Source organism: Heptranchias perlo, chromosome 3 (assembly GCF_035084215.1).
Source record: "Heptranchias perlo isolate sHepPer1 chromosome 3, sHepPer1.hap1, whole genome shotgun sequence".
Lineage (NCBI taxonomy): Eukaryota > Metazoa > Chordata > Chondrichthyes > Hexanchiformes > Hexanchidae > Heptranchias > Heptranchias perlo.
This window is the reverse complement of record NC_090327.1, coordinates 9,621,549-9,636,370: the sequence shown is the minus strand read 5'-3', so window position 1 is coordinate 9,636,370 and position 14,822 is coordinate 9,621,549. Positions and strand designations below refer to the sequence as shown.

Here is a 14,822-nt window from a genome sequence, read left to right as displayed (position 1 = left end):
CAAACTTTAGGATTAGTTTTGCACTACAAATTGTGACATGGTTACAGTTATTCAGAACCTCACTGTACTATCATACCTGAAGGTCTGAAGATGTCCTTTAACAAAGCTTCATCTACTGGTAATGATACTGATGCTCCCGTATTGTGCGTCCAGCTCTGTAAAATGGCTTGCAGCAGCAGGGTCTGGGCCCTCGTAGCTTGTAGAGTCAGACTGGGCAATTCAAATATGCATTCTGTTGTTGGCACAAATGGTCGTTTCATCCTATTGAAAAGGAATGGAAATCAAAAAGGTGCATATTTACAAAGAATAGAATTACATAGAAATTTACAGCACAGAAATAGGTCATTTGGCCCAACAGGTCAATGCAGGTGTTTATGCTCCTCACGAGCCTCCTCCCACCTTAACTAATCTCACCCTATCAACATTCCCTTCTACTCCTTTCTCCGTCGTGTACTTATCCAGCTTCCCGTTAAATGTATCTATGCTATTCGCCTCAACCACTCCGCTTGGTCGCAAGTTCCACATTCTCACCATTCACTGAGCAGAGAAGTTTCTCCTAAATTCTTATTGGAATTATTCATGACCCCCTAGTTTTGGACTCCCCCACAAGTGGAAACATGTTCTCCAAATCTACCCTATCAAACTCCTTACTAATTTTAAAGACCTCTAACAGGTCTCTTTACTATATAAATATGTAATATATATTTAGATTACTGAAATACAGATATTTACTATTATTTATACCCAATGGTAATAGACATCAGGCTTGGGCTGAAAAGTGGCAGGAAACATTTGTGCCACAATAGTGCCAGGTAATGACCAACTCCAACAAGAAAAAGCCCACTTACTTCCCCCTTCAATGGCACCACCCATCACCGCGCTCCCCCACCATCAACATCTTAGGCAACATCACTGACCAGCAGCTTAACTAGACCAATCATATCAACACCATGGCAAGAGCAGGAGGGCACAGGCTGGTTACTCTGTGACAAGTGTCTCACCGCCTGGCCCCTCCAAGTCTTTCCAATATCAGACACACAAGCCAGGAGTCTAATGGAATACTCGTCACGCACCTGAATAGATGCAGCCATGACAACCCTCAAAAAGCTCAACACGATTCAACAAAGAGCACCGCTTGACCATCATTCATGCCCCTGGACTCAATGTCAAACCTGTCCACCACAGTGCTGCAGTATGTATTATCTATAGGATACAGTGCAGCAACCCACCAAGCTTACTTTAACAGCACCTCCCAGCCCCACGACCTCTGCCACCAAGAAGGACAAGAGAAGCAAAATCTTGGGAATACCATTACCTCCAAGTCACACCCGTTCCTGACTTGAACATATATCACTCAATATTCCTTTACTGTCACTGGGTCAAACTCATGAAATTCCCTTATGAACACCAACACCACAAAGACTGCAGCAGCTCAAGAGCGTAGCCTACCACCAACTTCTCGGAGTAACGAGGGATGGCCAATAAATGTGGCCTTGCCAGCAGCACCCACATCCTGGAAACAACTAAAAAAAGTGAAGTTAAGTCTGCAATGCTTCGTGCAGCCATAACATTTTATACACTTTACTCTGCATTTATCTTTCTTTCCATTGTGTCAATCCAAGTTAATTGGATTAGACTAATGTCAAGCATTTTCTCAACTTCCTTGGACGCTGTCTAAGGAATCATACAGCATGAGCTAATCTCAAACTTCTACCTTTTGTTAGCTGCCAACAAGCATTTTTAATACTGGGACACATATGGAGATAGACTTCATTATCCTCTTCATTGACCAACCATCACCTTTACCGAAGCATTGTGCTTTTTTGGCTAAAGCCGCAACACACTTTTCATTACAGTAGGGCTATGAGCGCATACAATTGTTTTGATACATGGCACTCTTCAGCAACAGATCTGGGATACCAACTTCCATGCCCATTCTGGCATACTCCTGCTATAACTCTGGTAGGGGTACATCGGAACAGCCAGAAACGACACCAGGTCCCGGATAAGTCCCAACCTAGCTCTGAAGACTCAAGGACGGCCTTGTGGGGCCAGAACCTCTACCTGCCCCTTATATGGCCATTGTGATAAAGGGGTGCAGGCTAGGAGTGAGGAATCCCTACATCAGGAGTTCCCATGCCCCGGGCCTTCGAGGGGTTTTGGCATATGGTCAGCACAAGTACAAGACCGGATCTACCAGCTAACCCAGGGGCAGATGTTGGGACCACTTAGGCAATCAGGGCTGGAATCAATGCCTGGACTGCTGAAGAGGAATTTAATTTATTGTCAAACAAATTTTTTTTATGCCTTACCAAGAGGGCAGAGGCAAGCAGCAAAAATGTCTTTTGAGGGGTTGCCAAACCACACCTTCCAAGCCAGCTCAATCTCCGCTTGACTTTCGAGCATGGCGGACATATACTAATGCCAGGCAAATGAACGAACATCTCCCTGACCCCATGAACTTAGGCAGGGTCAGCAGCTGAGTTCGAGGTCAGGCATACCTCAGTACTTGGCCCGAGATGTACCGCTCCACTGATTTATGGAACCATGATTCCCCAACCCCTCATCCGGTCCATCAACATCATGATGTCATCCAAAACAGCCTGCATTTATACATTGCCTTTAACATCAAAAAGCATCCAAGTTTTTGTGATTGAGAAGATATAGAGTAGGAAGCTCATCTCATCTCATCTTAGAGACAAATAGGAATGCCAAGGTTGCGAACAGTCTGGTTCAGCCTCAACAGTAGCCAGGGAGGGGAATGGAGTTGCTGGCAAGGTACGGAGATTGTGGCGGGCGGTCAAAGATGATGGCTTCGGTCTTCCCAATATCTTGCTGCAGAAATTGCAGCTCATCCAAGATTGGATGTCGGACAAGCACTCAAACAGTTCAGAGGTAGTGTAGGGATTGAGAGAGGTGATGGAAAGGTAGACCTGGGTGTCAGCATCGTACATGTGGAAGACTGCCATTTCCACCTCCAAAACATTACCCATTTCCCTGCTTAATTTACCTCATCCACCAATGGAACACTCATGCTTGCCACTGCCACCTTCACGCTTAACCTTTCCAACACCCTCTTAGCCTGACTCAAAAGCTTCATCCTATACAAACTCACGGAAAACTCTGGCACTCACATCTTGCCCAGCACAAAGTCTTGCTCAACCATCAACCAGTCCTCAATAACTTCCAAACCCCCAAGGATACTAAAATCCTAGACCTTATTTACAAATCACTCTTGGCCTTACCTCACCCTACAGCTGCTAGCTCAAGGTGCTGTATAAAACACTGGTTAGGCCACAGCTGGAGTACTGTGTGCAGTTCTGGTCGCCGCACTACAGGAAGGATGTGATCGCTTTGGAGAGGGTGCAGAGGAGATTCACCAGGATGTTACCAGGGCTGGAGCGCTTCAGCTATGAAGAGAGACTGGGAAGATTGGGTTTGTTTTCCTTGGAGCAGAGGAGGCTGAGGGGGGACATGATTGAGGTGTACAAAATTATGAGGGGCATAGATAGGATGGATACTAAGGAGCTTTTTCCCTTCGTTGAGGGTTCTATAACAAGGGGGCATAGATTCAAGGTAAAAGGCGGGAGGTTTAGAGGGGATTTGAGAAAGAACTTTTTCACCCAGAGGGTGGTTGGAGTCTGGAACTCACTGCCTGAGAGGGTTGTGGAGGCAGGAACCCTCACAACATTCAAGAAGCATTTGGATGAGCACTTGAAAAGCCATAGCATACAAGGCTACGGACCAAATGCTGGAATATGGGATTCGAGTAGACAGGGCTTGATGGCCGGCGCGGACACGATGGACCGAAGGGCCTCTATCCGTGCTGTATAACTCTAAGGTGCAACCTCCTACAATCGAGTCTGGACTTGTATGCACAGCCCTTTTCTCCACTCTGCTATAAGGTCCAGAGGCTTCATCTATCATGGCCTTACACTTGAATTTTCTTCCTAAAACCCTCTACCTTTCTATCCCCACGTTGAAAAGACTCAAGACATATGCCTTTAACCAAATCTTCAGTCATCTTCCATAATCACCACATCCCAATTTCTATTTATTGCCTGCTAGTCCTTCCCCCTCCCACTTTGTGAAACACCCAGGGATATTTAACTACATTAGATTCTATAAATTGTCATTGCCAGGCTAGGGGCAGAGTTAAAGCCTGGATCTTTTGACAGGTAGTTGAGATGTCAATCCAGGCAATAACTTCCTGATGCAAGCTGCTGCAGTTCCCCAGTCATACACCAAACTTCACACTTGGCATTCCTTTCAATGCTACTAATCCATACAGCCAAGGAAGGTTCTGGATTCAATCCCTAATATGTGTCACGTTGTTTGATCTTAACCAAACAGCAGTAGGACACTACAACTGACCTCAGCACAAATCATTTGGGGGGTATGGGAGAATAATATAATCCCTGCTGGAAAGTGTATGTATATAAGTTAAGTACAGAATCAGCTTCATCTGTGAATAGTCTTCACCTGGGTGGAATAACTCCTGACACTTGATGTCCAGGACACACAATTAGAATGACCATTTGACTAAGTTAGCTGAAACCTGTTGAACAATAACCCAATACAAGTCACCACCTTTGGGAGACAAGAATTTAAAAAAATGAAGGGGTAAAGTTTGCAGGGGGGCCAGAGAAAGACAAATATACTAATGAAAAACTCACTGAAAGCAGACCAAGTGGAGGATCCTTTCAGCTCATCAGGTTTTTGCTACATAAGTTTCTAGTTAGGCATTGGGAATTTTTAAAAAGTTCATATTGTTAATTTAAATTTGCAATTCTCTTCGTTTTGCATGCAGATTCATTAAGTAGTGAAGAGTGGATAACACTGTAGCTCTCTGCAAAACATGTGTATGTTCTGCAGGATTAGGTCTATAAAAATTAGGTCAAACTCTACACTCCCGGGAAAAATAAATCTCCATACAACCAGCAGATCAAGCATCTCATTAAAACAAAACTTGGACAAAGTCCAGTATAAATTCAGAAGTAGAACGATTGACAGGTCCCTCTCTACTCCATCCTCCTCCCAACAAAAAAAAACTGGAAATGTAACTGATCAAAACAATTAAGCTGCCTTAATGAAAATCATACTTAAAATTCTTCTCTCTGGTATTGACCATAACATACTATTTGGTACAGGTAAGTAGTTTTGATTCACAAGATTTAGTATGTGCAGACTTAAAGAACAGCTATTCATGCTTTCAAAATCAACACCTGCCTAAGACTGAAGGAATATTACAACAAGCAGCTGGCTTTAATGGTTTACATAGAGTCCCAAAATGCAAGCCTGAAACCCGCAGAATGTTTCCAAAAATTTCATTTTGATTATTACTCATATCCTGTGCAATGTAAAACTGTACGTTCATTTTTTCCAAAATAACAGCAAGTTCTAACTAGTTTTTTTTATTACAGCACTGTGTGCATTACTGGTCCAACATATTTTGACAGCATCGACATTTGGAATGTGAAATCTACATAGATACATTTCAAAACTAAAGTTATTGTCAAAGCTGACACAAAGGCTAAGAATATCATACAAGTTGTAATTAACAGTTTTCCAAGTAGCCAAGTCAAATGGGAAAGGAGGAACAAAATTCCACTTAGTAAGAAACTGCGTATAACAATTCAAAACGTAACCCTTGAGTTCAGAAGGAACTTGCACAATATTTTACACTGCATCTCATCCAAGTTGGTCATAAAATGCAAACTAATCTCAGGAGTTTTGAACAAAAGTAGCCATTGTTTCAGCTATAGTTGTATTATATATGTCTGAGATTGGTAGGTGTTTTTTTTATTCGTTCATGTGATGTGGGCGTCGCTGGCAAAGTCAGCATTTATTGTCCATCCCTAATTGCCCTTGAGAAGGTGGTGGTGAGCTAACTTCTTGAACCGCTGCAGTCCGTGTGGTGAAGGTTCTCCCACAGTGCTGTTAGGAAGGGAGTTCCAGGATTTTGACCCAGCGATGAAGAAACGGCGATATATTTCCAAGTCGGGATGGATTGTGACTTGGAGGGGAACGTGCAGGTGGTGTTTTTCCCATGTGCCTGCTGCCTTTGTCCTTCTAGGTAGTAGAGATCGCGGGTTTGGGAGATGCTGTCGAAGAAGCCTTGGCGAGTTGCTGCAGTGCATCCTGTGGATGGTACACACTGCAGCCACAGTGTGCCGGTGGTGAAGGGAGTGAATGTTTAGGGTGGTGAATGGGGTGCCAATCAAACGGGCTGCTTTGTCCTGGATGGTGTCGAGCTTCTTGAGTGTTCTTGGAGCTGCACTCATCCAGGCAAGTGGAGAGTATTGCATCACACTCCTGACTTGTGCTTTGTAGATGGTGGAAAGGCTTTGGGGAGTCAGGAGGTGAGTCACTCGCCACAGAATACCCAGCCTCTGACCTGCTCTTGTAGCCACAGTATTTAAATGGCTGGTCCAGTTAAGTTTCTGGTCAATGGTGACCCCCAGGATGTTGATGGTGGGGGATTCGGCGATGGTAATGCCGTTGAATGTCAAGGGGAGGTGGTTAGACTCTCTCTTGTTGGAGATGGTCATTGCCTGGCACGAATGTTACTTGCCACTTATCAGCCCAATCCTGGATGTTGTCCAGGTCTTGCTGCATGCGGGCTCGGACTGCTTCATTATCTGAGGGGTTGCAAATGGAACTGAACACTGTGCAATCATCAGCGAACATCCCCATTTCTGACCTTATGATGGAGGGAAGGTCATTGATGAAGCAGCTGAAGATGGTTGGGCCTAGGACACTGCCCTGAGGAACTTCTGCAGCAATGTAGAGTATAAAACGTGGTGAGTGTTATACTGCTGGTTTCAGCTCACATGCTGCACATGCTTGTAAGCTCCAAATGGTACTTTCTTTTTTAAGATTAGGAGAGTGCAAGTGGTAGCTTCTACAAAAACATAGTACAGGACATGCAAGAAAATACACACCCAAGTGCAGCAGCGGCAAGCTGATTAATAATTCTCCAAAATGGATCAATAGAAATAAAACAGGAGATTAAGGAAAAAAGGTAAGATTTATAAAGACTGTAAGCAGCAAAGAAAGGACAATCAATTATCCAAGTACAAGACCATATAGGATCAGATTAAAAGTGAACCAGGTGCCAAGAGAGAAATAGAAAATGCTGAAGATATAAAACATAATGCCAAATACTCTTCCAGTACAATAAGCATGACAGGGTAGTCGGGGGGGGGGGGGGGGGAGTCAAATATACCCAATATGGAGTTAAATATTAGAATTCACTGGAGACAACAGACATCCTAGCTTACTACTTTTTTGGAACTTTTTAGCAGGGAGGACACCAACAATGCAACATCCAATATCAAACACATCTAGGTGCTTCAGGACCTTGGCATGATCAAAAGCTTGATAATTTCCTCAGAACTTATGAACTACACTCCTAGACACTTAGAAACACAAGGCAGGAGATTTGACAGACAGTCATATTGAGTCTGCGAACCGAATGCAGTTCAGACAAGGTCAATGGGCCGGATTTTGCAGTGAGCGGCGAACGAAAGGCGCCTGCTTATCATTAAACTTGCACTTGCCCATAGGCTTTCTATGAGCTTTTGCACAGCAACTTCCTCTAAATCAGAGATCCAAAAAGAACGGTGCCCTCTACAGGGCATCTGCGACCTGTGTGAACAAGGCAAGCAATTGTCTATCCCCTTAACCAATCAGATTGAAGCATCGTTAATAAGCCACGCAGAGGCTGAACCAGGAAGTGTATGTTAGAATAGTAAATTCAATGTCAAATCAGGTACAGAAAGCGAAATAAAGAGCTGGTAAGAAAGACTGAATTAAGAGACAGAGATAAAAGAGACAGAAAGAAAAAGTGAAACAAAAGGTATTTTTAAAAATTTTTAAATGTCCAACAACAATTAAAATCTGATGGAATGAGGCTCTACACTTGTTAAAGTTAATTTTCAGTGCCAGAGAGGTTGTTTGGCAGTCATTAAGACTTGCCATGCCATTAAAAGGGTACTTACATCGGAATGGGCAAGTCCTAACTTTTTCTGGCGAATTTAGTCCGTAGGTACGGCGTCTGTGCAGGAACTTCAAGCTGTTCCATTTATCTGAACGGGGAGCCAGCCGGCGAGATGCCATTCTCGCGAAGCTTACGGAGGAGCATTGTATCACGTTTAACTGCACATGTGCGCTGTTAGCCTCACCGTTATTTTCACAGCAAAATCCGGCCAATTATGGTTATAGATCAAAGGTAAAAAGAGACTGTTACATTAGTGGACTTGTACTGCAGACCCAATAATTGTGGGAGGGAAATGGAAGAGGAAATCTCGAGACAAATCAGGGAGATGAGTAGAAATAACTAAATTATTGTTCTAAAAGATTTCACTCACTCATTGATTGGGTCAGGTCGGGAGTAAACAGAGATAAGGGAATGGAATTCCTAAATTGTGTGCAGGACCGTTTCCTCAAGGGGTATGTTCATATGCTTACAAGGGACTGGCGTTGCTAGAACTAATTATGAGCAACAAAATAGATCAGGTAGGCGAGTTAGATATGGGTGTGCACTTAGGAGTAGTGACCATGATAGGATACAGTTTAAGATCCCAAATAGAAAGGGAAAAAGTTAGTACAAAAATAAGGGCACTAAATTTGCTGCACAAAACGTGTCATACAGTCTAGAAAAAGTAAGGAAAAGTGCCATTTGAGCCACTTAGACTACTATTAAAAATCTTACAGCAACCGGTTCAAAAGCACAATTGTCAGAAGCCTGGAAGCAAGTCACCCACCCATAATGTCATCACGAAAGAGCATGTAGCATGGGAGAAGAACGAGAAAATAAAAAATGACGGAACAATAAAAAGGTATTAAAAAATTTTTTATCAGACCCAATTTATTATTTGTCCTTAGGATTCATTATCAATTTCCATAAAAAACTTCCCGGTCTTTTTTTTCCAAGTTGATGGATCAGTAAAAATCACTTCTTTCATGATTTTGGCATTAAAAACCCCAAATTCTCACCGGTCTTTGCATTAAGAATTGGATCCGAAGATGCACATGAATCGCATTAGTGATTTCCTCAAGCACACTGCAGGTGCTGTACCTGACATGCATAATTTACATCACACAAAGATTGAAGACTTGCTGAGTTTAGCAGTGACAGCAGCCTATGTGGTCACCAGCAAGATGGCGAACAAAGAGACAGCGGCAAAAGAAAATAAAAATGTTGCAAGTTGCTCAATGACAATATTTAAATGCGAAGTCCAAACTCTCATTATTTTTTTTCCAGTGATGGAGCCCCCACACTTTACCCACAATTATGGGCCGGAAATTGCTGAGTGGCGAACGACCCGTGCTTGCCGCTCCTTACATGCTAACTTACCCATCTTGTATCCGCGGTCTTTACTGCGAGAACTTCTTTGGATGCAAACCTGAAAAGAGTCCAGCGTTAACTCCCGCCAACCTAGGACCTATGTGGCCGACGAGAGGATCTCTCACTCCCCGCGACCAATCGGATTGCAGCATCGTTGACAAACCGCAAAGAGTCAAAACCAGGAAGTGCAAGCTGCAAAGAGTCAAAACCAGGAAGTGCAAGCTGCAACAAGTCAAAACCAGGAAGTGCAAGCTGCAACGAGTCAAAACCAGGAAGTGCAAGCTGCAACAAGTCAAAACCAGGAAGTGCAAGCTACGACGAGTCAAAACCAGGAAGTGCAAGCTACAACGAGTCAAAACCAGGAAGTGCAAGCTACAACGAGTCAAAACCAGGAAGTGCAAGCTACAACAAGTCAAAACCAGGAAGTGCAAGCTACAACAAGTCAAAACCAGGAAGTGCAAGCTGCAAGAGTCAAAATCAGGAAGTGAAAGCTACAACGAGTCAAAACCAGGAAGTGAAAGCTACAACGAGTCAAAACCAGGAAGTGCAAGCTACAACGAGTCAAAACCAGGAAGTGAAAGCTGCAACGAGTCAAAACCAGGAAGTGAAAGCTACAAGAGTAAAATCATTGCAAACACAGTTAGAGACAGTGAAATAACAAGAGCGTAAGAAATATTAAATTAAGAGAGACAGAAAGAAAAAGTAAAAAAAATTTAAAATTTAAAATTTTTAAAAATCAATTTTCAGTGCCAGAGAGGTTGCTTGGCAGTCATTTAGAATTACCACGCTGTTAAAACTTAGTTTAGAACCGATATATTTGAGTGTACCTTTTTTAGTCTATTTTGATGGGTAATGACCGTGTTCCAGCAGCGAGTTCACGCTCCTCCATTGATTTCAATGGAGAGCCAGCTGGGGAGCTGTCAATCTGCAGAGCTCTCACATCGCCGGAGAACCAGGAAGAGCAAGTTCCTGATTTCCGCGCTTGACTGCGCATGTGCGGCCGCCAGAACATGCTCTTTGATTTCGCCTTTAATAACAGTGAGCACTGTTAGGCTCCCCATTATTTTAAAAGCGATTTCCAGCCCAATATCATTTTAAATGTGTTCATATTACTGTTTCTCCCACTAGTTTAAATATCTTCAGTATTCAAACAGAGCTGGGTACTGCATTTTTAAAAAATGAAGCAGTTCCTTGAACCTATTTGCTCTCATCTGAGTTTGTCATTAATTCTCCTTTCTACATCATTAATGAGCTCTGAAAGTGAATCATTTGTCTTTTTAATTGCTGCCCTGTAAAGACCTTCTGTTGTTGTCCAAAGTAATCTGTACCTTAAAAGGTCTTTTCTTACAAAATTGCAAAATCGAAAAATCGACCTTGCTTCCCCCAAATCTGTCGCACTACTTTGTCCCAACAATTCTTTACCTTAAACCTGGTGCTTCAGGCAGTGTTGTGTGCATGGTAGGTGGTCTACCCATGCCACTGCTGAACTATGTAAATCATTGTGGGTTATCATTTAGCTAACAGTGCCTTCTTTTAAAAATATCTCTTGCTTGTTTTCTTGACCCCTCGCAATGCTCCGAATAAAAACTTTCCCTGATTTTCTCCAAATTTATCCATGGTCTCGGTGTCCAATTTAATTCACTGATTTTCTCCCCCGTTTCTAATGCTAAAAATAGAAACTGGAAAACACCTGAAAAAAAACAGGGTTTTTAAAACAACAATAAAAACTAACTTTAACGATCCTTATTTGTTCTGGCTTTGCGTTCACATTGAACGGTAACGCATAGTGCTCGCCAATTTGTATAGGTTTACACAAGCATTTTTGCAACACTGGTTATGGGATGCTGCCATGTTTGAGAAACATCAATTAGCATTTAACCCCCTTAATAAAGGTGCAAATAATCCATTATTGTCCGATTTCACCGTGCTTACTTGTAGCTGGACTCAATTGAGACCAAACCAGAATAAAGCAACTGGTACTGGTTATGTCACCATGTACAAGGATAGCAAGTGCTCAATTTGCAAAGACCTGTTTGGAGATTTACTTGTGCAGCCAATAATTTCGCCTCACCGCTCTGCACCCCCCCCCCCCACCCCACCATATGCCTGCAATATTATGGATTGTGTTGTTTACTAAGCAGCAGTCAATATAAGGGGCAGCAGCGGTATATATGTCCTATGTTTAATTTTATATTAGAGCTACACATTCAGATGGATTTGTCCGCTCATAGGTCAGCTTGCAAAACATAATTAAATGATATAGCTTAAGCCCCAAGGTACAATATGTCTTTTTTTTTTAAAAGTAGAAAATCCTATTACATCAGCACAATCAAAAACATTAATCCCACATTCAAGCCCAGATCTGCAGGAAATTTCACTGCGTAGTTAAACCAGAGAACGTTATTTCCTATAAAAGCATGATCATTACTTTTAATCACAAATGAGAAACTTTTAAAATCGCTTTCTTGTAATGAGATCTAACATTTTACAAGGGTTAAAAACTTGTAAAGGGTTAAAAACAGAGAGCGTGTTTAAATAGTAACCTGCTAATTTACAAAGCAAACTTCAAAGGTTGGAACTTTTCAGATATGGTTCCATATAGTAAATTTTATTACATATATGGAAGAAACAAAACAGCAACAAGGATTGCAACACCTTGTGAGAAGTACTGAAATTATTTTGACGAAAAAACACCGCAGCTCCATTTTAGTAACTTTACATTTCCAACAGTAACCTTAATGCACTGATTTGTGTTTAAAAAGCTGCAAAATCACAGAGATAATGGAGAAATCATAACCTCCCGAAATAAAAGAATCCCAATCCCATCCACATCACTTTACCTTTACTATAAGTATCAGCTTGGCAAGGTGGCAGCATCTCTGTCTCAGATGGTGCTGGATGCAAGCCCCACTCCAAGACTCGAGCACATAATCTACACTGACATTTCAGTGCAGTACTGAGAGAGTGCTGCACTGTCGAAGATGCCGTCTTCCGGATTAAACAGAAAGACCCGTCCAACTGTTCAGGTGGTGGTAAAAGATCCCATCGCTTCAGTCAAAGAGCAGAAGAGAGGTTCTCCCCGGTGCCCTGGTCAACATTGAGCCCTCAACCAACACCACTAAAACACATTAGCTGGTCGTTGGTCTCATTGCTATTTGTGGGACCTTGCTGTATGCAAATCGACTGCAAAATTTACCTACAAAACAACAGCGACTACACTTCAGAAGTAATTCAATGGTTCTGAAGCATTTTGGGACAACCCGAGGACCTGAAAGACGCTATACAAAAGCAAGTTTGTTCTTTTTTCTTTACAATGTTTGCAGTAATATTGGTAGCTTTTTTTAAAAAAAAGCAAGATCCCTCCCTTCCATCCATCTAGCCATAGTCTTTCAAGATCTCTCAACAAACATGACGAAGTAATGCTGGACAAACATGGTCTTCAGATGTTCTCTGTATTACTGCTTGTGGAGAAGTGTTTGCTTAGCCGACGAACATCATTTGGAGCCTCCAATTGACTTTATGTTAAAGGAGTTATTTGAAGAATGTCAACAACTGAAATAAGTCGGATTTCATCCTTTTGCAGTACAACACTGTGCATTTCCCAGTTACCACAATGAATGTTATCTCTTGTTATTCACCATCAGCAAAGCTGCATAGATCCTATTCTGGATTCACTAGATTTAACAGCATGCAAAGTATACTTAGTGAACAAGGCAGTTGATTTATCGTGTAGGTTCTATACTGGCACCCATCTTCCAATGATTGATGTCTGACTGTGCTTCATAATGAACATTTCACCACAGAAGCAGAACTCCAGGAAGCACGTATGAAAACATAACTGCTGGTGGTGTTGATGCTATGTGTACTCTTTGAAACCTGTGAAGATTTAGTCAATGGGTTTGGATGCATGTGAATATTTTGTGACATTAAGACACACAAATAAGAGACACACAATAGCTTAACACCTCATGCTGCATAGTTGCCAGGCCGTATGAATGTATTGCATTATTTCACGCTGCCCTTTTTAGCTTCAATCTTTTTTTCATCATTAGATTTCAGACAGCTGACACTTCATATTTCCATTACAGTAAAAAAGATAAATACTACCACAAACCTTTGAACTCAATATACAGCTGTGAATACAATCAAAGTGTTCTAAATTCTTTGCTGGTACATTAGCAAAGGGAATATGGTTTTAATGTAATATTCACACCCAATTCTTTCCTTTTCTGTTAAGCATAATTAGGCTACTGAAGAAGTGACAACTCTGACAATGTCATTAAACCTGCTGACAAGGGAGCCCGATGAGTGCGACACAATCTGCGATTGCAACGCAAATGAAGGTGAGTATTTTTGCTTCTGGATTTCCCATGCACCAGGCAGCCAGATTGACAGGCTGGCCAACTGTCGGAAGGGAAAGGGGCCTTGCAGAGGCTGAACACCAACTCTATGACATCTCCTCCTACCTCTCCCTGGACCATGACCCCACCACTGAAAATCAATCCATCAGTTCCCAGACCGACACTGACCTCATCTCCTCTGGAGATCTTCTCCCCCCCCCCACCGCAACCTCCAACCTCATAGCCCCCCAACCTCGCATAGCCCAACATCTACCTTCTTCCCAAAATCTAAAAACAGGACTGTCCCAGAAGAACCATCGGGCATGATTTTAGTTGGGAGCTGGGAACTGGGAACCCAGCGCGTCAGTAGCCGGGATGCAGTCCCACTCTAAAAAGCTATTATTTTAACCTCCCGCCTGCCCCCAACCCCCAACCCACCTGTTCTTGGGGGTTAAAATTACCCCATCATTTCAGCCTGTTCCTGCCCCTTATTCTTATCTCGGCTCTATTTATTCTCCTTGTCCAGTCTCTTCCAACCTACATCCTCAACTCTAATGATGCCCTCTACCATTTTAACCATTTCTAGTTTCTTGGTCCCAACCGTCTCCTTTTCACCATGGAAGTCCAGTCCCTCTACACCTCCATCCCCCACCAGGACAGTCTGTGGACCCTCCGTTTCCTTCTTGAATGGCGGCCCTACCAGTCCCTAACCACCACCACCACCACCACCACCCTCCTCCGGCTGACTGAACTTTTTTTTTTTATTCGTTCACGGGATGTGGGCGTCGCTGGCAAGGCCGGCATTTATTGCCCATCCCTAATTGCCCTCGAGAAGGTGGTGGTGAGCCGCCTTCTTGAACCGCTGCAGTCCGTGTGGTGACGGTTCTCCCACAGTGCTGTTAGGAAGGGAGTTCCAGGATTTTGACCCAGCGACAATGAAGGAACGGCGATATATTTCCAAGTCGGGATGGTGTGTGACTTGGAGGGGAACGTGCAGGTGGTGTTGTTCCCATGCGCCTGCTGCCCTTGTCCTTCTAGGTGGTAGAGGTCGCGGGTTTGGGAGGTGCTGTCGAAGAAGCCTTGGCGAGTTGCTGCAGTGCATCCTGTGGATGGTGCACACTGCAGCCACA

The 14,822-nt window shown here is 43.0% G+C and overlaps 1 protein-coding gene across 3 annotated transcripts in view; it reads right to left on the bottom strand.

The window, feature by feature from the left end:
• The window catches only part of LOC137310136 (intermembrane lipid transfer protein VPS13B-like), an 875,231-nt gene that overhangs the window by 631,616 nt on the left and 228,793 nt on the right, over positions 1-14,822 (bottom strand). For all 3 annotated transcript variants that reach the window (XM_067978127.1, XM_067978114.1, XM_067978120.1), the window contains exon 17: positions 77-261. In XM_067978127.1, coding sequence (XP_067834228.1) covers positions 77-261 — 185 coding nt within the window. The remainder of the gene's footprint in view (positions 1-76; positions 262-14,822) is intronic.